General features: G+C 44.0%; 1 protein-coding gene across 1 annotated transcript; it reads left to right on the forward strand.

Moving 5' to 3' along the window:
* The first annotated feature begins 4,625 nt into the window (after positions 1-4,625).
* On the forward strand, positions 4,626-22,857 carry Amdhd1 (amidohydrolase domain containing 1). Its single transcript, XM_013019404.1, is given in 10 exon segments — positions 4,626-4,660; positions 4,662-4,760; positions 9,423-9,529; positions 9,788-9,852; positions 11,421-11,698; positions 15,463-15,688; positions 17,934-18,058; positions 19,923-20,016; positions 20,716-20,876; positions 21,740-22,857. Coding segments are annotated over 10 exon segments (1,278 nt in total). The 3' UTR covers positions 21,828-22,857.
* The last annotated feature ends 3,648 nt before the right edge of the window (positions 22,858-26,505 follow it).

Consider the following 26,505-nt stretch of genomic DNA (forward strand, 5'->3'; position numbering starts at 1 on the left):
CACCTTCGTTGTAAAATTTAAGCAACTGTTGTCCTCCTTTAAAAAAAAAAACCATGAAAGACAAACATAAACCTCAAGAAAACAGCTCAGTTATCAACATAAATAACATGCTAATACAGTTATTCCTAATTAATGCAGGAGAAATCTATAATTCATATTATAGTTTTGTTTTTGAATACCCCTCAAAGACTGATTAAAAGGGGTTCCCAGCTGGGTGCTATTGAGGGATGTTGCCTACTGACAGGTTTTTAGGTTATTCTAAATGTGCTTTTGAAGGAGATTCTGGGAGTCCCGTTTCTTCCTTTTCCTCTGTCTTCACTTCCTGGCCACGAGATGAATGGTTTTATTCCACTGTGTACTCTAACCAGGATGTGCTCTCTCACCAGAAGCCCAAAGCAACAGGGCCAACTGACCACTGATTTTCAAACTTGTGATCCAAAATAAAGCTTTAACTCTTTATAAGCGGATGGTACCAGATCATTTGTTACAGTGATGAAAAGCAAATACCATGATCATAATATCAAAAATTTTAAATACAGCCAGGATCTGAGTTTGTATTGATGTGACCCCCAAAATCCTCAGCCTGAATCTAGCTCACACATCTTGTCTTTATTTAAACACTTGATATTTTGCTCATTGTGTTTAAACATTATGTTTTGCATTTTCAAATAATGCATTAAGAGTATTGCTTATTTTAAATACTGGGTTTTTTGCTTCCTTCTTAAATGTTATATCTAAGCCAAGCCAAGCGTCAGTGGCTCATGCCTGTAATCTTCACTACTCAGAAGGCTGACATATCAGGATTTTGGCTCAAAGCCACCAGGCAGGAAACTCTGTGAGACTCTTATTTCCAATAAATTATCAAAAAGCCAGAAGTGAAGCTGTGGTTCAAGTGGTAGAGCACTAGCCTCAAGCAAAAGCAGCTCAGGAACAGCACTGAGTTCAAGCCCAGGATGGGCACACACATTCACACACACACATACACACACACACACACACACACACACACACACACACATACCTACCTGCATAGATTCTCTCAGACCCAATGTCTTTCCATTTTTCTCCCCACCTCCTCCCCACCCACCTTGGACAAATACTGGGAGGAAGGGCTGTGCACTGTGCCCTTGGATGGTGTCGAGACCTCAGAGCTAGCAGATTTTTGTTTACCTGAAAGTCAGAGGCCACCAGGTCCTTGGCCTGCTCCCTGACCCACCTCTTCTGATTAGATCAGGAGCTGAGCACAAGGATGAGGAAATTACTTTCAGCCTGACCTCTGTGGCCGTGCTGGCGTCAGGTTTGCTGTTTGGTATGGATTTTCTGTTGACGTTTCTGACTAGAAACTGGAAAAATAGAACTGGAGGTCAAATGGCAGGAAGTATAGGGGAAGGAAGTCTGAAAATATAGTCAGGTGATGGGGAAAATACTTTGCAAACTGACAAGATCAACAGGGATGTTAGTTATTACTAAGGAAAAATTAGTTATCCCCCCTCCGTCTGCCCCCCCCACCTATTCAACAGTAACCAATGAGAGAAATCACGCTTAGACATCCTGCTTTGCAAACCTCTTGTTTGCAGGTGCAATCAGATGCATTCACTTCACCTACAGACATAAATGCTCATGGAAAAGAAGGATGCTTTCTGTAGATGAGCCAAAACTTTGGAAGCTACAAGTGTGTACTTAGTATGTAATACTTCTCTGAAGTGAGCAGTGGAACCGGTACGACTGTCTGAAGCCAGATCCTTAACCCAATTGGCCAGCGAGACAAACAGCAGCATTAAAATAACCTGATGAAGGCAGAGCACCTGAGGCTCACTTTTGTTGTTTTGTTTTGTTGTTGTTCGCGGGGCCTGAACTCTGGGCCTGGGTGCTGTCTCTCAGCTCTTCAGCTCAAGGCTAGCGCTCTACCGCTTGAGCTACAGTGCCACTTCCGGCTTTTTCTGCTTATGTGGTGCTGAGGAATCGAACCCAGGGTCTCATGTATGCAAGGCAAGCGCTCTACCACTGAGCCACCTTCTCAGTCCCCCCCCCTGCCCCTCAAGGCTCACTTTTGTATTCCTAGCTACTCAAGAGGTTGAGTCTTGAGGGGATTATGGTTCAAAGCCAGCCCCCAGAAGGAAAGTTTGTGAGACTCTTTATCTCCAATTAACCACATTCACAAACAATAACAACAACAACACCAAAACTCCAAGTGAGAGCTGTGGCTCACGTGATATTGCTCCAGCCTTGAGTGCAAAAACTAAGGGACAGACTCTGAGTTCAAATCCCAGTACAAGTGGGAGTGTGTATGTGCACGCACACACACACACACAGAACCTAATGATGATGACACTACTTATTACTCATTTAAAAGTAAGCATTGGCCTAAGTTATTTACTTTTTTTTTTTCATTTAAAGCTCAAACAAATCCAGAGAGCAGAAACAATTATTCCAGTAATAGGGACAAGAAAACAGGCTTAGGGAAAGCGTAATAACCTGAGCTCAAGTAGCGCATAACAAAAGCAGCAATCCCCTAAACCTTCCTTTATCCCTATAGTTTTAACCCATCCTTTATATCAACAGCTGCACGAATCTGCAAGTGTTCTTGTAGTGGCAAAAGAAGACAGATTAAAGTCAGCAGAACATTTATATTTAATATTTCTCTGTGAATCAGTGGAGCATGTGTTTCTGTTTCCTTTCGTTCTTTAAAACTGCATAAATACACAGAGGTTTGTTATTTTGTGCTGAAGAGGGGGGGGATCATTTTTGGATTTCCCCCCCCCCTGTGGTGTCTCTTTCCATTGCATTATTTCTTTTCAGTTGTTTTCCTTTCTCTCTTTTCCCTGGCCTCTCTTTTTTTAAGGTCCTGATTGAATGTGGTTTCTTTTTAGATTTTTCTTTTTGCCTTTCTTATTTTTTGTATATATTTTTTATTGTAAAAATACTGCACAGAGGGCTTACAGTTACATGAGTAGGGTAACGAGTACCTTTCCTATCGAGCATGGTTTTAGATTTGTTTTTCTGAGGGAGTTTTTGCTCTTGGCTCTGTAGGATTTGTTGGTGGGGTTGGCAGTGGTTAGACAGTGTCTAACCCAAAGTAATTAAGCATTAACACAACACCCGCCCGTGTTTCCTAGCAATAGATGGAGAGGAAGAGGAAGAGGAAAAAAGGTGTGAGATTCACAGACCATCTTTCTTACACTTGAGGAGCGTATACTCTGGGGTACGGTTGGGATGGGTGGGGCGGGCCCGGCTGGGGCTCCGGCTGCGGCCTGCTTTACCTCCGCGAGTTTGGGCCCAGGTGCAGCTCCAACCTAGCGAAGTGGGCAGAGGCGTCCGGCGAGGATCCGCGTGGTCTCGGATCTATCCCCCCTCACCCGGGTTCCCCTTCATCTTGGGGACGCTCTGGAAGCGAATCCTGGAGCAGAGCTGACCAACCGAAAAGTGCGGGCGCCCGCCGCGTTCCTCCACGCCGCGTGACCCCACGCATCTCCCACACGGCATCTCCTGCCCAGGGCAGCCCCCCCCCACCGCCCCGCTTCCTGTCCCCCACCTTCTCTCCACTGCACCTCTCCCCACGCACCCCTGTTCACACGGTGACCCTCGCGCCCCCTCCCTCAACTCACCCCCTTCCCAGTGTGTCCTCTCTGCGCCCCAGATCTGTCCCCAGCTGCGGATTCTTCCCATCCTGTCCCCTCCTGAAACTCCATCTCAGGTTCTGTTCCCACCCCGCCCCTGGCCTCTACTCTTGGACAGACAGACAGACACACACACCACACACACATGCACACACCACACACATGCACGTGCACACCCATATAGAGGCACACACTATACACATGCACTCCCATGCGTGCACACCACCACACACGTGCACACCACACACATGCACTCATAGACATGCACACACATGCACACATACGCAGTGCACACGAGTGTGTGCACACACCACACAGTACACATGCACGTGCACACACATGCACGCACACATACACACATGTACACGCATAAGGCACACAATATACACCTGCACTGCACACATACACACCTGCACACACACACAGGCACGTGTGTGCACACACAGGCTGTGCCCACTCCCGGGGGGGGGGCTCCTTTCCTGTCTTTTGCTGTCTCTCGCCAGCCATCTCTCACTGTCTCTCCCCGTCTGTCCCCTCCGGGGCTCCCTCTTCGGGTCCCGTCCCAGCACCCCCCATCCCGGCAGAGGTCACCCCCTTTCCCTGGCTAGGTAGGTGATCCACAGAGCCCATCATCTTGCTCTCTCCAGGTGACGCATCTTCGATTCCCTTCTCTGAGAAGTGGGGACACAATCTCTACCTCCCTTAGCCCCAAGCGTGTAAGAGTGACATAGAAAAGACCGGAGGCCGTGACCGAGCGCATGGCGGATTGTTCTTCTCGGTGGAACTTGTTACTGTCACCTTTTTTCCGCTTATTGTCCGCCCCCCTGCCCTCCCCGGCGCCCGAGGGCAGCGGTTGCCAGTGCCCGCCCCGCCCCGCCCCGTGCTCTGGATGCTGGAGAGGCCCGCGCTGGCCCGCCCGGCCGCCCGCCTCCCGCCCTCCCGCTGCCCAAGCGCGGCGGCCTCGCGCCCCGAGGAGAGCCGGGCCCCGAGGAGAGCCCGGCCGGCGCCATGGCGGGCGGCCACCGCCTGCTGCTGCTGGAGAACGCAGGCGGTGCTGGTGTGCGCCCGGGGCGAGCGCTTCCTGGCCGGGGGCGCGCTGCGCAGCCTGGCGGTGCTGGAGGGCGCCAGCCTGGTGGTGGGCACGTAAGTGGCTGGGCGCGCACGGTGGCAGATAGATGGCGGCAGGGGGGCGGGGGGGCGGGGGGGCGGGGGAGCCCTAGTCCTAAAGACTAGGATAGGCTTGCACTTAAACACCCGAGGCCAACACCATTGAGACGCACCCCGCCCCGTCTGGTTAACCATCCATTCCATCCATTCCGGTATGGCTTGGGGTTTTTCTTTTTTCCCTTCAGTACTGGGATTTGAATTCGGGGCCTTGCTAGGATGTTGTTCTATCACTTGAACCCCAACCCTCACCCCCACCTCTATTTGCCTTGGTTATTCCCCCCTCCCCTACCCTCATGTCCTCTCCCCTCCCCTCCTCTCCTCTGCCCTCCTCTCCTCTCTCTTTACCTCCCTTCTCCTCCCCTCCCCTCCCTTCTCTTTTCCTCTCCTTTCCTTCCTCTTCATTTCCCTTCAGTTCCCTTCCTTTCCTCCCTCCCTCTTCCCCCCTCTCTCCTCACATTCTTTCATTTCTTCCTTTGCTTCCATTTACTGGCATACCTATCATTTTGGTTAGCGTTCTTTTATACGAACAGAGGCACAAGGCATTACCCTTTGTGTTCCTCCCCTAAGAATGTTCTCCTTTGGTCTCACTGTGTGTGAATGCCTACAGTCCTGTATAATTGATCATATCCTGGAGTAGTTTAGGTCTAGCTTCTGCTTATTTATCCGTCATTAATCTCTCTGAGTTTCGCTTACCTCACTTAATATGATTTGTTCTAGGTCTGTTGCTTTGGTTATTGTACGAATAGGATATTGCATCTGTGCACAGTGTTGACTAGTTAGGCTTTTCATGTAGTTAGGATGAGCTGCTACCAAACCCAGCTATTATGAAGTGTGTGTGTGTGTGTGTGTGTGTGTGTGTGTGTGTATGTGTATATGCATGCACAAGCATATGCATGTAGGTCCTGGGGCTTGCACTCAGGGCCTATACACTGTCCCTGATTTTTTTTTCTCTCAAAGCTAGCTCTCTACCACGTGAGCCACATCTCTACTTCTGGCCTTTTTTGGTGGTAAATTGGAGATAAGAGTTTCCCCAAACTGGCCTTTCCAGCCCAGGCTAGCTTCGAACTGTGATCCTAAGATCACAGCCTCCTGAGAAGTCAGGATTACAGGAGTGAGGCTCAGCACAACCTGAATCTTTATAAAAGATCTCTCTTGTACCTTGATCTGCACACTCAAACCTGAGAACTAGAAAATGCTTACATGGCAGTGGTTTTGAATGATGAGAAGTCAGGATTTAACCTGATTACAAGAGTTTATTTTCAGTTGTTTCCTTTTAACCTTTGGAGCTTCCTGTGGAATAGCCAGAGTTTGCTAGGGCCACTTGGAGTAAGAGTGGGGATTGGATGCGGATCCCCATGCCAGACCTGTGGGGCTCCAATTGCCTGGGATTTCACAAACAGACCAAGGCTTATCTGAGACTGCTTAGGGTTGCATAATAGCCTAGTGTTTAGGGTTTGTTCTAGTTAGCACAGGGCAGAAATAGTTTCCTACTAAAAAATGTTAAAATAATATATCTGATGAGAAAGCTGAGAAAATATCTACCTAGTGGTGGGAAACAGAATATCTTAGAAATGATAGTAATACTAGCAGACATGAAGTCCTAGGTTCTAAGACATGTTCTCTATAGCCATGTGCTCATTAGGACCACATAAAATAAGGAAGAAAAAGGACAGAATCGACTTGTGGGCTGGAAGATCACTTTTTTCTTAATTTGATTGGCTACATGGTTCTCAGAGTTTGTTGGGTTTGTTTATATTAAAATGTATTTGCAGGCTGGGAAGGTGTCTCAGTGGTAGAGCGCTTGCCTTATATGCATGAGGCCCTGAGTTCAATTCCTTAGCACCACATAAGCAGAAAAAGCCTGAAGTGGTGCTGTGGCTCAAGTGGTAGAGTGCTAGCCTTGAGCTGAAGAGCTGAGGGACAGCGCCCAGGCCCAGAGTTCAGGCCCCATGACCGACAAAAAAAATAATTAAAAATTGTATTTGCAAGAATATTCAGAATTTTGCGTTGCTTTCAATTTACCTACTTATTCATTATTTTACATACCTGCCAAGTAATTATCTGGTAATGTCCACATTTTCACTTTTTTTGTGTATGTATGTGTCAGTATTGGGGCTTAAACTCAGAGCCTCATACTCTTGCTTTCCCCCCTCCCCCCCCACTCCAACCTATTACTCAACCACATGAGCCACATTTTCATTTCCAGCTTTTTACTGATTACTTGGAGATAAAAGTCTCAGGGCTTTTCTGTCCAGCCCGACTTTGAACTAGGCTTTTCAGATCTCAGCCTCTTGAGTAGATATAACTCAGTAATATCAACTAGTAGCCATTTCCTGTAAGCTATAGATATAGAAGATGGGCCCTGGAATAAAAAGTGCTTAGGGAGATTCTAGAAACTTCTTTCTAAAATTTTAAAATCTCAATGCTTACCTGTCACAGGGCATTGCATTTATTCATTGAGATCTCCAAGTCTCTTAAATTAAGCTGTGTGTGGGAGGGTTATAGATAACCTTAAAAAAATTTCTGACTCTGCCACCAAGAGGTGACAGAAGAGAATCACAAATTATCACCCCCTTTACAAGTGTCCCAGCTAAAGTCTAAGAGCAAATTGAAAATGTCTAAATGAACAAAAATAATAGGAATGCAAACACAGTTTCACCCATAAAAACTATTTGAATGCTTCAAGGGAGAAGCCAAAATGGACTGACATTTTATCACCCTTTTTGAAAGCCAGTGAGAGTCGGGTAGACAGCAAACCTAAAAGTGTAGACTCTTTTTATCCACTCACCATAGATGAACTGAGCAGTTAGGGAGATACAAAAATGATTAAGACTGGTTCTGTCCGGAAGAGCTATGTAGTGAGGGACAAGACATAGGAAAAGATAACTGGAACACGGTGTGATGAAGTGCAAAGCTAGAGAGATCTGTGCTGGATGGAGCTGATAAGGACCACGCAAGGGCTGCTGAAATGAACGGGGTATATGATCCATAAGAGAAGAGCAATATTTAGGATGATATACATAAGAAGAAACACATCATCTTGCTATGCTAAGCTGGACCTGAGGTGTATGTCTGTATTCCCAGCACTTGGGAGGTTGAGGTAGGAGGACTGTGAGTTAGAGGCCAGCATAGACTACAGAGTGATCCCTTAACAAACAAATAACATAGTAACCAAAATGTCTTCCGTAAATCACCCTCCCTGAAGTTTTCATGATAATCACCCTGTCGCTTCTAGGATTTATTTGGGATTGCTGATTAGCTTGACTGCTTCCAAAAAGTTACGTGGACTTTTTCTTCCTAAACTGTTCAAAAATTAAACAAAGAACAGCATATCCTTCTCTGTTCTTCTCCTCCCCTTAAAAAGATTACCTGTGATCATGGGCATAATGGCACATGTCTGTACTTTTAGCTGAGAAAGGAAAATTGTGAGTTCAAAGTCAGCATGAGTTATATAGTGAGACCCTATCTCAAAACATTGAAAGCAAAGGTCTAGCGGAATGGTGTCCGGGACAATTGAGGGCTGGTTTGTGCTGAGTGGAAGGTCTGAGAGCCCCTCACACATGAGGGGCTATTTATGGTGAAGTTTGTGAATGGCAGGTTGTGGTGACATAATAGTTTTTCAATAACAGTGTTTCCACTGCGCATGCCCATTTGCACAAGGCATTTTGTTGTGATGATATGGATAGGTAGAACAAAAACATGAAGGCTTACCTACGGTTCCTTAAGGACAGCCAAGAACAATGTCCACATGTGCCATTTAAGGAGGGTTCCTTTCTAAGGATACCACTTTTATTAAGATGTTTTGATGACAAAATTACCACCTATGGAGTGTCTGGGGACCTAGGGTTGGAACTTGGGTGATAGGTTTGCACCTTCTTCTGAGATTTCTACCTACTTCCTTACATCACAATCTTGCTCTACTGTGCACAACCCACTTTCTCACAGTCCTTCCACCATCCAAGATGGCTGCTCCATCTCTAGTTGTGTCTCCTTTCCAGCCAGTGAGAATAGAGAGTGAAAACAATCCTATTGGCTAGAACCTCATCACATGGTTCTTCTTGGCTGATGAGATGAAAAAGTAACTTTTTTCCTGAGTGGTCACATGTCCAGCTAAAACTTAGGGGGTCTAGTCCTGTAGGAAGGGAGAATGGCCATGTTGGGGAGCAGCTAGCAATCTCTACTACACATAAGTTGGCCTTTTGTCTTTATGGTGGCTACAGTCACTCTCTCAAAAACTCAAGTTCAAGAGGGAATCACAACAGTTAAGTGTTGGCTGGTTGACAGTATGGTATCTGAAGACATTTTAGATCATTAGCTTTCTTGCAAGAAATATATTAGGGGCATGGTTGACAGCAGATGGGATTTTGGGAAGTGATTGGACCTTAATTGGAGGTGGTGAAGGGCAGGAGGTGGGAACCAGTTTGGAAGTAGGTAACTTGGGAGGGGGGGAGACTTGTCCTGCAAGGCTCTGCTTGCAGCATCATCTGTACCATGGTGGGCTTGCCCACCTGAAACAGGAGCAAAATCAATAGTTCCTCCTTTTAAACTGTTCTTTTGGGTAATTTGGTCACAACAATATAAAAGTAAAGCATATGGTTTCCCACGAAACTGGTAACTATTACTTGCATTTTTCTCTAGTGATGGGCTCATAAAAGCTATCGGTCCTGCTGATGCTATCCAGCGTCAGTTTTCTGAAGACACTTTTGAAGAAAGAATTGATTGTTCTGGGAAATGTGTCCTACCAGGTATTTACTTCCTTCCCCTAAAACAAACAGCTTCGAGAGCTGTTTTGAACAGTCACTCAATGAATGTAAAGAGGGAGAATAGCAACTTGTTTTAAACAGGTCTTATAATGTATGACAAATATTTGTGGGTCCGTGTACTAAATTTCTCCTTTCGAAGGTCTGGCCTTTTCACAACCATACTTTCCCCTGCAAGGCTGATACATTAGTCTGTCCTCCTTCTTCATTTGCCTTCTCCTTCTTGACCTTCATTGATTGCAGGGTTGGTGGATGCACATACACATCCTGTCTGGGCTGGAGAAAGAGTTCACGAGTTTGCAATGAAGGTAACCTCAATGGATGACGGGATATCAACATAGAGTACAAAGATGAAGTCTACCGAGTTCATCAGCCAGCAGACTTTGCCACATTCAGCGGTTGTCATTCAGCAAAGCAGCTTAGGAATACCAAGCATCCTGATCAATGTCACCCTCTCAACATCCTCACCCCTCCTCCCAACCCTCCCAACATCCTCACCCCCTCTCCCAAGCCACCCCTTCCCTCACTTTTCTTAATTTTGTAGAGTTTGCATTGAATTTTTTACTTCATTCTCCCCATCCACATCTTCTTAATGCATATTTTTACTTGCTGGAGTATAGAAAGCAAATAGCGACAAAGCTAACTTATTTATAAATTCTACCAACTCAGATGCCCAAATATGGACATGTAAAAGCTGCCTTCATTCCCCAGAGATTCAGATGACTGTAATGAGATTCCCTGAACTCTTTTCTTACCTTTCGTGTGTGTGTGTGTGTGTGTGTGTGTTGTACTGGGCCTTGAACTCGGGGGCCTATGCTCTTGCTTAATTTTTTCACTCAAGATTGGCACTCTGCTACTTGAGTTTTTGACTTTTTAGTGGCTAATTAGAGGCAAAAGTCTCACAGAGGGCTCAGATGTAGCTCAGTGGCAAAGCCATTGCCTAGCACGTGCAACAACAACAACAAACTCTCACAGACTCCCTTCCCAGGACTGTCCTTGAATAGCTATCCTCTGATCTCATCCTCCCGAGTAGCTGGGAATAAAGGTGTGAGCCACATGTGCCCAGCTATTTTGTTTTTTGTTTGTTCCCCCTCTCCTTGTCCTGGGGCTTGAACTCTGTGCCTGGGCACTGTCCCTATGCTTTTTGTGCTCAAGGCTTGTGCTCTACCATTTGAGCCACAGTCCCACTTCTGGCTTTTTGTGGTTAATTGGAGATAAGAGTCTTATAGACTTTCTTGCCTGGGCTGGCTTTGAACTGCCACCCTCAGATCTCAGTCTCCTGAGTAGCTAGGCCAGCACCTCGGCCTATCTTTGCTTTTTAAAACATGTTAAGGGGCTGGGAAGGTGGCTTAGTGATAGAGTGCTTGTTTAGCATGAATGAAGCCCTGGGTTCAATTCCTCAGCACCACATAAACAGAAAAAGCTGGAAATGGTGCTGTGGCTCAAGTGATAGAGTGCTAGCCTTGAGCAAAAGAAGCTCAGGGACAGTGCTCAGGCCCCGAGCACAAACAAAACCAAAACCAAACAAAACATGTTAATAGGAAGGATTGGGGCTGTGGGTTGTTGAGATACTCCTGTACTAAGGTATTGCTGTCCTGAGATCCTCAGCTACCCATCAATGCCCATCTCTGCCGTCCAGTTCTTTCCTGGGACCCCACCCCCACCCCGGCCTCCATCCCACACTATCTAAGTAAGAGCAGAAGAGTCTGGAAGATTCTAAGAGTTGGAGAGGTAGGGGCTTTCAGAAATAGACACATCCATGCCACTATCCGGTCGGTGGGTACTGGAGCTGACGGCTCCTTCACCTCTTGCTCTCACTCCTGGAGGTAGGTCTGTAGACGCGTCTGCAGTCCTCCTGAGGGGGCCGTGCGTTTAGTTGGCAGGAGCCACCTACATGGAGATCCACCGTGCTGGAGGGGGCATCCACTTCACGGTGGAGCGCACGCGCCAGGCGGCGGAGGAGGAGCTGTTCGGAGCCCTGCAGCAGCGGCTCCAGTGCATGGTGCGGGCGGGCACCACGCTGGTGGAGTGCAAGAGCGGATACGGCCTCGACCTGCCCACGGAGCTCAAGATGCTGCGCGTGATCGAGCGCGCCCGCCGGGAGCTGCCCATCGGGATCTCGGCCACCTACTGCGGGGCCCACGCAGTGCCCAAGTAATGCCGGTGGAGGGAGGGACGGGGTCTGACTCAGGCCTGGCTCCCCGTGGGCGTGGAGGTGCAGCAAGGAGACCCGCAGATCACCACCCTCGGAAAGATGTTCTAGTTCTTTACGTGGCCAATCACGTTGCCCATCTTCTTGTTGTTGTTGTTTTTCTCTTTGTCGGTCATGGGGCTTGAACTCAGGGCCTGGCTGCTGTCCCTGAACTTTAGTGCTCAAGGCTAGTGCTCTACCACTTTGGGTCATAGCATCACGTCTGGTTTTCGGGTGGTTAATTGGAGATCAGAGTCTCACGGATTTTCCTGCCTGGGCTGGCTTTGCACCATCATCATCAGATCTCAGCTTCCTGAGTCAGTAGGATTACAGGCTTGAGCCACCAGGCCGTGCACCCTATCAGTTTTTCTAGACATTTAATGATGAAAGAAGAGGAAAGGTTGCAAGCTCTTTGGGTTAGCAAAAAAGAAAAGGTCCCTCATAGGTCCTTTCACATTTTACTCTTTGAGTAATTTCCTGTGCTAGTTAAGTAGCACAAAGCATTGTAGCCATGTACACCCGATGATCACACCTTATCAACTAGGAAGCTCAGAAGGGATTTTTTTGTTTTGTGCTGTTCATATATTTACTTAACTTCAAATGCTTGATCATTGCAAAGGGTCTTGTTTGCTTATTTAGTGTTGGGAGTAGGGCTTGAACCCAGGGCCTGCAATAGCTTAGCTTTCTCAACACAAAGGGTGATGCTCTACCACACTTTCACCATATTTCCACTTCCAGCTTTTTCCAGTTAATTAGCGGTACAACTCTCTCAAATTTGTCTGCTTAGCCTGGCTTTGAACTGGGATCTTCAGATCTCAGCCTCTCAGGTAGCTAGAATGAAGTATCCAAACTTCCTGGGTTGGTGGGACTTCGAACCCACCATCAGCAAAAGGAGTCACCAACCCTTAGTCAATCAGGCTAGGAATCTTTATTATAAGCCATGACAGCTGCTCTCCACTGTCAGGGCAGTGAAGAACTGCAGCCAAGCTCTCTTGCAGCAAGGTTTTAAAGGGACAAGCAGGCCACACGCAGATGGCAGTGTAGGTGAGAGCAAGCAGGTTTACAGAAGCAAAACTAGTAGTTAGTGATCACAAATAATGATTACAATTTCAATAAGCAAAGCAGTAAGTCATAGAGGCAAAAGTTACATTTCCAGGCTCCCCCTTCCTTTCATTCCGATCAGGTTTTAGCTGACATTTACCAGAACACATTCCAGACTTCTTATCACATTCAAAATCAAACTACCTTCTAGGTTTCCTGGCTCTTTCTGAGTTTCCCTATTATTTAACACACTTAGCATATCTAACTCCCTAATTTTCTCTGACTCTCTACTTCTGAGAATTTCCCTTAATAATGAACCTGGAGTTTCCACAAAGAGATCCTGCCTTTAATGCTTGCCCTATTCTTACAGTATGTATTGGCAGTTCAAATGGGATGCGACTAGAAAACAGATTTAGAAAATGATGGATGATATTAATTGGGGTACACCTGGGAGCTTGCAGACTTAAGTAGGCTACTAAGCTCTGGAGTCACACACTCCTCCTCTCCCAAGGGAGGGGGCCTCAGGGGAGAGAGTAAGTTCCCTACAGCACGAAGGACAGCCAGACAGCAGGAAGGATTTCCAGCTAGTAGCTCAGATGCCCTAATTTTGGTGAGGGTCACCTTAAGCGTAGCTAGGATTACAGGTGTCAGCCACTGGTGCCTAGCTCCATTTTAAAAGGTTTTAGCCTTCCCCTTTATCTAAACCTTTTCTCCTACATGACTTTACTCCTTATGCATATCTGCCCAGAGTCCTTTTGATCCTGGAATTTCTAGACAGAAAGGACCATGGTTCTAGAGCAGAAAGATCTAAAAGAGATCCATCTAAAAGAGCTGGAGCTGCAGCATTCAGCATCGACAGGTGTACATATGCTATACACTTACAAACATTATTTGAAAATTCAGCCATTTAAATTTATTTTATATTTTTACTTCTGTGATCTTCTAAAAGTATAACTTATTTATTGGAGATGTAAAAATTGCACATATTGTGTACAACATATTTTGCGATGTGAAATGTGGAATGTCCATTTCTTATGGTGAAAACATAAGAGATTTGTTATTGGAAAAGAAAAAGACAGGCTTCAGTCAACTATTTGTTGTCACCTGATTTCAAGTGAAAACTGATCTACTTAGGTCAGCAAAAATGAAGGATGTATAAAGTATAAAACCACTGAAAATTGGTAGCTAACAATTAGTAGCTATAATCCTAGCTACTAAGGAGGCTGATAGTTGAGGATTGTAGTTCAAAGCCAGCCTGAACAAGAAAGTCTATGAGACTTATCTCCAGTTAACTAGCAAAAAACAGTTTGAAAGAATATAGTACACTATTATTAACTATATTCACCATGTTCTAAAGAAGTATAAAAGTTTAATGCTAATATCCATTTGCTCTCTTCAATCAGAGGAAGTAAAAAGTTATAACATTTCAGATTCACAAAAATAGTTCTGTAGAAAAGAAATAGAATGTGTAATATTTCCAGAATCTTTGTGATACATTTTAGCATGTGTCTACAGACAATTGTAGATGTTTCGAACAAAATATGAAGTGTATCTGAAGTGTATATATGAAGCCAGTCTACTTTTCCTTTTTTTTTTTTGACAATGAAACCTGGATTTGATTCCATTTAGCTACTTCCAACTTTTGAGTGTGTGATATAACTATTTAAAGCATGAATTATGCATCTGTAATATAGCACTCCCTAACATCCTACTCTATATGACGGTCTTAAATAGAAATCATTGCTTCCCTCCACTCATCCACTCACATAGTTTCCCAGGAATTTTCTCCAGCTGCCAGTGAGTGTCTGAGATCTATATCTTGGTTCCAGTGATTAAGCACAACATGTAAATCATTGCTAAATGATGTGGCCAAAGATATGGAACCAGCAAGAGGTAGAGCTCTTTATTCATCTGACTTTTACAAAAGGCCCAGCTTCAAACTGGGAGTGTGGCTTAGTGGCAAAGTGCTTGCCTAGCATGCATGAATCCCCGGGTTCCATTCCTCAGTACTACATACACAGAAAAAGCTGGAAATGGCACTGTGGCACGAGTGGTAGAGTACTAGCCTTGAGCAAAAGAAGCGCAGGGACAGCTCCCAGGCCCTGAGTTCAAGCCCCAGGACTGGAAAAACTAAAGCAACAACAACAAACCCAAGCATCCAAAAGGTCCTTTAAAGTATCCAGGGCACAGAGCTTTAACTCTGCAGGTGGGTGGCCTTGGGGGCATTCCCAAAGACAATACTGGGGTGCTAGGATGGCCGAGCAATTTACATCTCTACAGATAAGGTGGGAGCAGAAAAGAACTCTTACTTTTGTTTGTGGGTCATGGGGCTTGAACTCAGGGCCTGGGAGCTATCCCCTAGCTCTTCAGCTTGAGGCAAGTGTTTGACCACTTGAGCCACAGCGCCACTTCCAGTTTTCTGGAGGTTAATTGGAGATAAGAGTCTTACAGATTTTCCTGCCTGGGCTGGCTCTGAACTGTGATCCTCAGATCTCAGCCTCCTGAGCAGCTAGGATTACAGGCGTGAGCCATGGGTGCCCAGCCAGAAAAGAACTCTCATGGATACTTCCATTATGTAGGCTTAACCCAGTTAGGAGTTCTGAGTTTTAGCTTTGATTCATATCTTTTCAAGGCTTGAAGTCATGCTCTCTCTCTCTCTTTCTCTCTTTCTCATTTCTGGCATCAGAGGGAAGACTGCCACTGAAGCTGCTGCTGACATTGTCACTAGCCACCTCCCAAAGCTGCAGGAACTTGGCAGAAACGGGGAAATACAGGTTGACAATATAGACGTGTTTTGTGAGGAGGGTGTCTTTGATCTGGATTCCACCAGAAGGATTCTTCAGAGCGGGAAGGAGATGGGGCTACAGATTAACTTCCATGGGGATGAACTTCACCCCATGAAGGCTGCAGAGGTATGATGACCTTTTGCCCTTCCTGTGTCAACACATACTGCACATTCCTTTGTTCTAAGTTAGCCTTTCCTTCTGAAAAGAGAGAGGATGGGGAGGACAATATGCAGCTTGGTCTGATGGAGCCTGGGAAATTCTGATCTCTATTAGAAACCTTGTGATGTTTTTTCTTTTTCCTTTCTTTCTTCCTTCCTTCCTTCTTTCTTTTCTTTCTTTCTTTCTTTCTTTCTTTCTTTCTTTCTTTCTTTCTTTCTTTCTCTCTGTCTGTCTGCCTTTCTTTTTTTCTTTCTTTCTTTTCTTTCTTTCTTTCTTTCCTTCTTTCTTTCTTTCTTTCTTTCTTCCTTTCTTTCTTTCTTTCTGACTGTCTGTCTGTCTGCCTTTCTTTTTTTCTTTCTTTCTTGTTTGACCATTTACTTTGTTGCTGTTGGTTTTTTGTTTTTTGGTGCCAGGAACTTGCTCTTGGTAAAACTACACCCCCAGCCTGATTATTTGCCTTGATTAGCAGCTGCTCACAATGTGAATAGAAAAAGAAGCATATCTATGATCTCATCTTCTAAATTCATGGCGTACTCTGGTTGCTACACAAAGCTATACTAACACAAAGTAATAATTTTACATGTATCTTTGTCACTTGTAGATCAATGTTAGTAAAACACACCATTATTAGCCACAGGGCAGTGTTTAAATGTATGTTCAGTATGTCCTTCCCACACTCACCTATTCACACTTGTAGTTAGTATGCATGTGTGTGCACATACATGTGTGTACTAATCTTATGGCTTGACTCAGGGCCTGGGTGCTATTTCTGAGCTTTTTTGCTTACAGCTGGCACTCTACAACTTGAGCTACAGTTCCACTTTTCTGTTTGGTGGTTATTAGAAATAATACTTTCATGGACTTTCCTGCTGGCTTTGAACCATGATCCTCAGATCTTAGTCTCTTGAGTAGCTAGTATTACAAGCATGAGCCACTAGCACCCAGCTGCTCATTTATCCTTTTAAGAACATTTGAGCTGGGTGCCAGTGGCTCACGCCTGTAATCCTAGCTACTCAGGAGGCTGAGATCTGAGGATCGTGGTTCAAAGCCAGCCTGGGCAGGAAAGTCTATGAGACTCCTATCTCCATTAAACCACTAGAAAACTGGAAGTGGTGTTGTGACTCAAGTGGTAGAGTGCTTGCCTTGAGCTGAAGAGCTGAAGGACAGTGTCCAGGCTGTCCTATGACCAACAAAAAATTAAAAAAAGAACATTTGAGTACATATTGTGTGCAAGTGCCATTTCAGATATTAAGAATTCAGCAGTGAGGGGCTGGGAAGGTGGCTCAGTGGTAGAGCGCTTGCCTTGCATGCCTGAGGTCCTGGGTTCGATTCCTCAGCACCACATAAGCAAAAAGAAAAAAGCCGGAAATAGCGCTGTGGCTCAAGTGATAGAGCTCTAGCCTTGAGCTGAAGAGCTGAGGGACAGCACCCAGGCCCAGAGTTCAGGCCCCATGACTGGACCCCCCCCCAAAAAAAAAGAATTCAGCAGTAAGAAGGTCTTTGCCATCATGAGTCTAGATGTCTTTTCTCAAAGCTTTATCTGAAGGTGTTGGTAGAATAATTCTTTTCATATAGCCAAGGCCTCATGTTTGATCCTCAGCACGCACACTCACATGCGTGCACACACACACACACACACACACACACACACTTGAACAATTACTTTGGGTCATAAATATAGTTACAGACTGCCTACCAACATCTCAAGCATGTGTCCAACTTGGTGTCTTAATACCATTTCCAACTTTTGTTCTCTGTTTCCTGAGCCATTACATGACAGCATCATCTGTGTGCTGCTAAGTCCAAAATTTGGACATCATTTCAACTGCTCTCTCTTTATCTACCATGTTTGAACCATTAAGTTCTTCTACCTTTCTTTCTAAGGAGTTTGAAAAAAAATGTAAAACTCTACCTGAAAAGTAGCTAAAGCAAAAAAGGGCTGTGGGCAGGGTGTAAACTTGCCTAGCAAGCATGAGGCCTTCAATTAAAACACCAGTTACAACTACCCCCCTCCCTCATAATGATTAATTTTAGAAGGAGCATGAGATGGAAATGCATCTCTATTTTTTTCCATTTGGGAGCTTATGCTCCTAAGAAGTAGTTGGCAAGAAATCCTAATGGAGCGCAATTGCTTTTTGAAGGAAAGATAATGTCATAGTACTTTATTGATCGTCATTTATTAAATCTTGTTCGCTGTGCCCAATGTGCCTAGCTGGGGGTTGAGCTGGGAGCCCAGGCCATCAGCCACCTGGAAGAAGTGAGTGATGAAGGGATCGCTGCCATGGCCAAGGCCCAGTGCTCTGCTGTCCTCCTGCCCACCACGGCCTACATGCTGAGGTAGGCTTGCTTCTGACCCTGAAATGAAGGCTGTAAGGACCAAGTCCTGAAACACACAGATGGAAAATGGAAATTTAGATGCTACGAAGATGCCAACTTTGCCTTGATGTTCATAAAGGAGTTACCCGGTGTGAATGAGCCATTTTCTACAAGGATGCTGCTGGGACCATAACTGAGTGCCAGTCCTGGCATTGTGGGGGTCTGGGTGGGGAAAGAACTGAGGTCATATAGAAAGTGTATTTTGTCAAATATCCCCAGCGATTTTGCCGTAGGCTCCATATGAATTGACTACACCTCGTCTGTCTTTTGTAATGGCCATTGCTCTAATTCTGCCAACTAGGAGATCTGAGGTTTTGCCACCCTTTCCAGTACACAGTCCTGTGATGGCTGCCAAGGAGTCTGTAGTCTAGAAAAACCAGCTAGGGCTAGATATTGGTAAGATACATGGTCTGCTGGACAGCGGTTCTGCAGTTAAAACTTTAGGGTGATTTTGTCCCTCAGAGGACAGTTGGAAACATTTCTTATTTTCACTATCTAGGCAGGGAGGGGTGCTACTGGCATCTAGTGGGTAGTGGCCACAGATGTTGTTAGAAATCCTTCAATGTATAAATAGTATCCCGCCCCCTATACCCTACACACGCAACAAAGAGTAATCCAGCCTAAGATATGAACTGAGAAAGGCTAGACTTATACTAACATTTAGAAAGGACAGACTATTCCGTTGCTTTTTAAACTCTAATTTCACACACACACATATACAATATAATACAGTTTTATTATTAATATTCTTTTCATTTGAATTAGACACAATATAGGCTAAATGCAGGAAATCAGTAGATATTCTTGCTCTTGGTATAACCAACTACTTTTTTTACACATCTCAATAGTTATCAGTCAGAGCCCTCAATCAGTATTGAATTTGGAGACCTTTTCACCACTCAAGAAGCATGTTTTGCCAGGTACCAGTGACTCGCTCTTGTAATCCTAGCTACTCAGGGGCCTGAGATCAGAGTATCAAGGCCAACCCAGGCAGAAAAGTCTGAGAGTCGATTTCCAAACTAAGGTAGGGCTGGAATATCAGCTGAAAATTCTAACACTACATAAAAGTAAAAGGAAGTAGAAGATTTTCTTCTACTTTCCTAAAATCTCTTAATATGGAACAAAACCTGGAGACTTTATGCTACTGAAGGGAAGTAGCCTTGGAAATGAGAGCTGCCATTGTCACAGAAGGCTTCCATCTTGTTTATATGACCAGGACAATAATAGAAGAGGCTTACTCTTCCTCTGACTCCTCTGGTTCTATATTTTTCTGATTTCTCCATCAAGAATTACCTCTGTTCCCTGAATTCTCTTGATTAACTCTCTAAGTTATTCTGGTTTCCAGGAAAGATATTTGAAACCATCAGAGAGAGAGAGAGAGAGAGAGAGAGAGAGAGAGAGAATTGAGAAATCGATAATGCTTTATGCGTTATTTGTTGGTTGTTTAACTTGGAAGCCACAAAAGAGCTTATTAGAATTTATTAGAACAGTTTCTCAGTTTATTCATGCTTTGTAAATTCTGAATTTCTCCCTTAGCAAGAAGCTCTCAGAGAGAGAGAGAGAGAGAGAGAGACAAAAGAGAGAGAGAGAGAGAGAGAGAGAGAGAGAGAGGAGAGATTGGCCAGAGAAATGGTTACAATCTAAATAACAGCCAATTAATTCCCCAAACAGTATGAAAACTTGAGTCCCATGACCCTATGTAAGGCTCTACCCAATTCTAGTGCTATCCATTTAACCTTGAGTTTTGTTTCTTCTCTTCCATTTTGGTCACCTATTCTGCAAAAATTCCAACTCCTAGAGACTCATCTTTTTCTTCTTTCCTTAGGTTGAAGCAGCCTCGAGCCAGGAAGATGTTAGATGAGGGAGTGATAGTAGCCCTGGGCAGTGATTTCAACCCCAATGCATATTGCTTTTCAATGGTAAGTATTAGCTCAGATGTTTTTCTGCAGTTTTAACCAAGCATAGAAGTAACTTAACTTCACTAGCTGCTAAAATATATAAGAAATCTACAAGTACTTCCCCGTGAAACAAGATTTTTAAAAAGGTGTGGCTCATAGTATAATTGGATTTTTCTTTACCATGTGAATGCCTCTGGACCTAAAGAGAAGAGAGAAGTTTTCTTTGCATAATCACTTGTTGGTTTAGCCTTGAGCATTATGGTTTTACATTAATTCATTTTCACTGGAACTCTATAATAACAAGTAAGGGTGGCGGTAAGCTTCATCATACACAGGGTCTTGAAAAGTCATGAATAAATATTAAATTACACAATCTTGATATTAAAGGAATTTTTCCCCAAAGCATAAGAATCCTTGTTTTCATTTTGCAAGTGTTAAAATTTCTTTAGTTGTACAAAGGGTAATGCACCCCACCCACTTCATTTGTAAGTTGAGATTTAGAAATTTAGCAAGTCTTACCACCTGTACATTTTTGGAGTCTGCTGAGATTAAACCCAGGTCCTCATGTATACCAAGTCTGAGCTCAACCATGGAGCTACATCCTGAGCCCCACCACCTATATATTTAACCACCTTAATTGTTGTGCTGTTTGGAAGGCCATCCAAAGTAGCTGTTGCTGTTCTGCTACTTTCCTCCCATGCTTTCTTCTTCCCGTCTTAGCCAATGGTCATGCATCTAGCCTGTGTAAACATGAGGATGTCTATGCCTGAGGCCTTGGCTGCTAGCACCATCAACGCGGCCTATGCACTGGGAAAATCTCACATGCATGGATCTCTGGAGGTTGGCAAACAGGGAGACATCATTATCATCAATGCACCCAGGTGAGCATTCACCTAACCTATTATTTTATGTTCACTCCCACATGGAGACAAGGTTCAGGGCCCCTTTTCTCTCTCTAGTGTCAGACTCAGTCATTCATATCTAGACTCAGAAAATAACCAGTTCCCTCTAATGTTATCCCTTTCCAACCAGAAGGTCTATCTCCAGATCATACACTAGGACTAATCTTGGGGTCCCTTTCTCTGTAGCCCACCTTTCATGGATCTCCAGGTTCCTGCTCTATACTGGTACCTTTCATTTATGCGTCCTGGCCTGTGTTTTTGGCTTTCTGCTTGGCCCTGCCCTTTTGCTTTTTCTCAGCTCCAACTTGTCACTCTGGTTCTGATTCATTCCATCCCCACCCCCACCTCCTTGACTTGGGATACCAATTTGATCCTCAGTCTCTTTACGACGTTATCCTGTTTCTTGTTTCTTATTATTCATGCCCAGTCCCCTACCAGATGGATATCCAATGGGACAATTTGGATCTTGTAGTTCTAAATCTAGAAGTTGTAAATGCTGTCCTTCCTTGCCCCTTGTGAGCCTGCTGTAGGCCTCAGGCATCATGTTCATCAGAGAGAAGCAACTGTATGCTTCTGTCTCCATGGTCACAATATACTCCCTCCACTGAAAATCATGTGTTTACTGTTCATGTATTATGTCGTGAAGCCAATATTTAAGACCAAGTACTTAAATATTTTTAAACATTTGGTTTATCATGGGCCATATCATAAATGATATACATAATGGCCTAACTAACAATAACTATAGATAAATCTTTAGAAATTCATTTTAGATTTGATTTTATTGTTATAGTAGAGATTTTGACTTCTTTGAATTGAAAAACAGTTTTGATTTTTTCTAGATGGGAGCATTTGATTTATCAGTTTGGAGGCCATCATGAATTAATTGAGTATGTTATAACTAAAGGAAAAGTCATCTATAAAAAATGATAGATCTGGAAGGATCAAATAAGTTGATACAGTTATATTTAAATAAAAACACTTGGATGAGTTGCCAGAATTATGTATCTTAGAGCAAAATACATTTCTACGATCTTTTAGTCTACTTGAAAAACCCCATGGATTGATTTATTCAAATTGAACATGTATACTTGGATAGATGAATGTGTAAACCTATTGTGATGATCATCTCAAACCATCAAATTGTTTCACAAAGATTGGTTACAAATATTCTGAAGATTAATATGAAGGGTAGCTCAGGAATGCCCTTGTGGGAAAATGGACTCCATTTTGCTTTTTCATCTCCACTTTCATCTTTTAAACCATATTTAGTAGATATATTTGGTGGATAGAAAGAAAGATATTTTAGCTGACAAGCCCCAAACAAAGCTAAATTATGCCCTTTTATAAAAAGCACACAGCTTATCTTTGTCTTCAGATGCATTAGTGTCCTTCTGTGTTTAATGTCTTTCAACCCTAACAACACAGCTAGCTCTGTCGCAATTTCAAGACTTGTCATCTACACAGAGCAACAGTCTTCCTGCAGTGAATACATTTAGACCAATACCAGTAATGTAGCTTTAAAAAATTGTTTAAGGTTTTGATTCTTCCTATCACAAATCTATTATAAAAGATTTGAGTCATTATTTACTGTGATTACTACTGTTGTTTCCCTATAGCTCTGGAAATAGAGCATCAGTGTTGCCCAAGATTTTTGAATGAAGTTGAACAGAGCATACAATTATTTGCAGAGTGAGCAGTTATTTATATAAATTGATGCTTCTAGAATTCGGAAATGGTTTTTATTGTTTTCATTATCTTCAAAAATGTAATTACATTATCAAACTTCATCCTACTTACAAAAAGCAATTTGTCAAGTACAATCATTATAAAATGATCACCAAGTTGAGGTTAATAAGTCTGAATTAGGAAGACTTTCCTGTAGTCAGTGGATGATATCAAGATGCATTGTACTCGAAAATTGACATGTTGAATTGAAACTCTTTGTACAACTACTTAAAGAGAATAAGAAATAAATATAACTAAATCAAGATTCATGTATTAGTCAGTTTTTTTTTACTATAATGAGATACCCAAGGCAAACCTATATATGAAGAAAAGAAGCATATTTAGCTCATGCTTGTGACTATTGAAAGTTCCCAACATCGTGAGACATGCTCTGTTCAGGGCTTCTTCCTCCTCTCCCTCCTGTGTATGTGGGAGGTAACTGTCACAATTCTATACAAGAATCCAGAGAGGGGGCTGGGAAGGTGGCTCAGTGGTAGAGCGCTTGCCTTGCATGCCTGAGGCCCTGGGTTCGATTCCTCAGCACCACATAAGCAAAAAGAAAAAAGCCGGAAGTGGCGCTGTGGCTCAAGTGGTAGAGCACTAGCCTTGAGCTGCAGAGCTGAGGGACAGTGCCCAGGCCCAGAGTTCAGGCCCCACGATTGGACCCCCCCCCCAAAAAAAAGCCAGAGAGACACTGGGTGGGGCTAAGAGCTGGCATTTATAACAATGGTCTCACAGGAACTAACCCAATCCCAGGACACACAGACACGTAATTGATCTCAGGATGTCCCATGGTACTTCCCCTCCTGAAGGTCCCATCCCCTTATATTTCCATCCTGAGGACAGAGCTCCTAACATATAGACCTTTGGGGACAAAGCACACCCAAATGGTGGCATTCCTGGTTGTTGGAAGGTTAAAGACAGCACGGCATGGCATGATCACTACGTCAGGGTCAGCAATCTGGTGACTGGTGAAGGAGATTTGTGGGCCGTGGGAGGGGGACGTGATTGCTGTGGATATAGAAGAGACACAAAACCCAAATCTCACTGTTAAGTCTGCCCAGGACCCAGGCCACCACCAGCTATGTCCTCAGCTATTACTCCAAACACATAACCTTCATGTCTTTTTTTGTATGATAGCAGAAGAGGGTGCCCACCCAACAGCCCCACCTCCTACCAGTCCTCCAAGGCCAGTGCATTCTGACACCTTGCGGCTCATGGGAACTTAAAGCATAGAACTTTTTTTGGTGTGTGTGTGTGTGTGTGTGTGTGTGTGTGTATTTCGTCAGTTGTGGTGCTTGAACTGTGGGCCTGGGTGCTGTCCCTCAGCTCTTCAGCTAAAGGTGGGTGCTCTACCACTTGAGCCACGGCACCACTTCCAGTTTTCTGGTGGTTTATTGGAGATAAGAGTCTCATGGACTTTCCTGCCTGGGCTGGCTTTGAACTGTGATTCTCAAATCTCAGCCTCCTGAGTAGCTAGGATTACAGGGGTGAGCCACTGGCACCTGGCTCAAAGTATAGAACGTTGACCTCAATTTAGACCTGCTGGGTCAGAATGTGGAGCTTCAGGAGCTTGCAAATGTGCCACAGGCCCATTACTCTGAGAAGGTGGTGTCTAGGCCCTGGCTCGGGGATGTAGCTTCACCCCCTTCCCCAAATACATGCTCTGGTAGCACTGTCCCCTGTGCATACAAGGCAGGCGCTCCCCCTTGTCCAAGCCCCCCAGTGGATGCCTGTAACCACTAGTAATGCTAAGCCCTACATAGACAGGCACTAGGCTTTCTCTATTACATACATACATACCTATGATAAACTTTATTAGCCATTTGCTTATAGGCTTTATGTCAATGATAAAGTTTGTAAGCCAATGACTCATGCCTAGCTATTCAGGAGGCTGAGAGATGAGGATTGTGATTTGAAGCCAGACCCAGCAGGAAAATCCGTGAGAGTCCAGTTTCCAATTAACCAGCAAAAAGCTATGGTTCAAAACACTGTGGTTCAAGTGGTAAAGTGCCAGTCTTGAGCCACAAATCTCAGGAATAGTACCCAGGCCCTGAGTTCAAGCCCTAGTACCTACATGCACACTCACACACACACACACACGTTTAATTTATTAATTAGACAGGTAGATATTAACAGTTACTAGCAAAATAGGAAAATCATGACACTATACCGTAGTAAAAGTGCACATACATGGTCATTTCCTTCTGAAATACTGTGCTGTACCCACACTTTGTCAAGAAAGCACTTGATGACTTTTCTTTGGCCTCTGAATAGCCAGCATTGCTACCCTTGTGTTTGGGGATGATTACTAAGACAAGTACTGCCTAACCACCAAAGGCACTCTGCAACCAAGATGCTACTAAGAGCTAATCAGCAGGTGGTGTTTCCAGTGTGGAGACGCTGGCCAGATGTATGATTCATACTTCAGGTGGGGCACAATGAGAGGGCTTCAGGTTTCATTGTGCTACTTAGCACAATACACCATTGAAAACTTGGAAGTTATTTATTTCTGGAATTTTCTATATAATAATTTCAGCCCATAGATGAACTCAGATAATTGAAACTATAGAAAAAAAGAAAAAAGCCATGGCTGAAGGAATAACTGTACTTCCCCTCTCCTCTCTACATGTGAGGTTGTCCCTCCTCTAGGCTCCCACATATTTGGGATAATATTTAAAGTGCCATAATTTAACTTTTCCCCATTCAGTTATAAGGTATTAGAGAACAGGGTCCTTGTCCTGTCCCTAGAACCAATATGGGGACTGGTTGATTAGTAGATGTATTAATGAATGATATAAAAAACACATAGGGATGTGAAAGTTTTTTTGTTTTTATTATTTTTATTTGAAAATATAAAAACAGAGGGGTTACAGTCAGGCGAAGAATTCATTTCCCTTTGGATAATGTCCCCATTCCCTCACTCTCTCTCAATGATGTGAAAGTTATTTATCAAAACACAATGTCTCTGGTCCTGGGGGTACAGAGCTGTAATCCCAGCATTTTGAGGTTAAGACAGAAGGATCAATCATTTGAAGCCAACTTGGGCTACATGCGGCCTTGTCTCAAATGAAACAAGATAAAATTAAACAACATTGCTAAGCAAACCAATCCAGGATGCTGTACAAGTTCTTATTCTGTATTTCAGAAGAAGCATATGAATTTATTACTTAGCCCAAGGATGATGCTCATGGGAAAGTTTAACTGTGAAACTAAACAATTGTAAGGCAGGTATGCTGTTGTGCACATGTAATTCCAGCCAGGAGGTGTAGGTAGGTAGGATGATCTTGGTCCAAGGTTGGCTCTAGACAAAAAGGACATGATTTTTTTTTCTTTTGTTGGTCATGGGTCTTGAACTCTGGCCCTGGGAGCTGTCCTTCAGCTCTTCAGCTCAAGGCAAGCACTCTGCCACTTGACCCACAGCGCCACTTCTGGTTTTCTGGTGGTTAATTGGAGATGAGAGTCTCATGGACTTTCCTGCCTGGGCTGGCTATGAACTGTGATCCATCTCAGCTTCCTGAGTAGCTAGGATTACAGGCGTGATTTTTTTTTTTTTTTGGCCAGTCTTGGGGCTTGAACTCAGGGCCTGAGCACTGTCCTTAAGCCTTTCTGTGTTCAAGGCTAGAACTCTACTACTTGACCACAGTGCCACTTCTGGCTTTTTCTGTGTATATGACTGAGGAATTGAACACAGGGCTTCAGGCATGCTAAGCAAGCACTCTACCACGAAGCCACATTCCCAGCCCCGGACATGATTTCATCTGAAAAAAAAAATAATGAAAGCAAAAAGGGCTAGAAGCCTGGGCTAATTTGTAGAGTGCCTGCTCAGCATGCACAAAATAGAAAAGGAGCAATTGCAGCTTTGAAGGTTGGGAAGGCT

Source organism: Dipodomys ordii, unplaced genomic scaffold, assembly GCF_000151885.1.
Source record: "Dipodomys ordii isolate 6190 unplaced genomic scaffold, Dord_2.0 Scaffold3, whole genome shotgun sequence".
Taxonomy (NCBI): Eukaryota; Metazoa; Chordata; class Mammalia; order Rodentia; family Heteromyidae; genus Dipodomys; species Dipodomys ordii.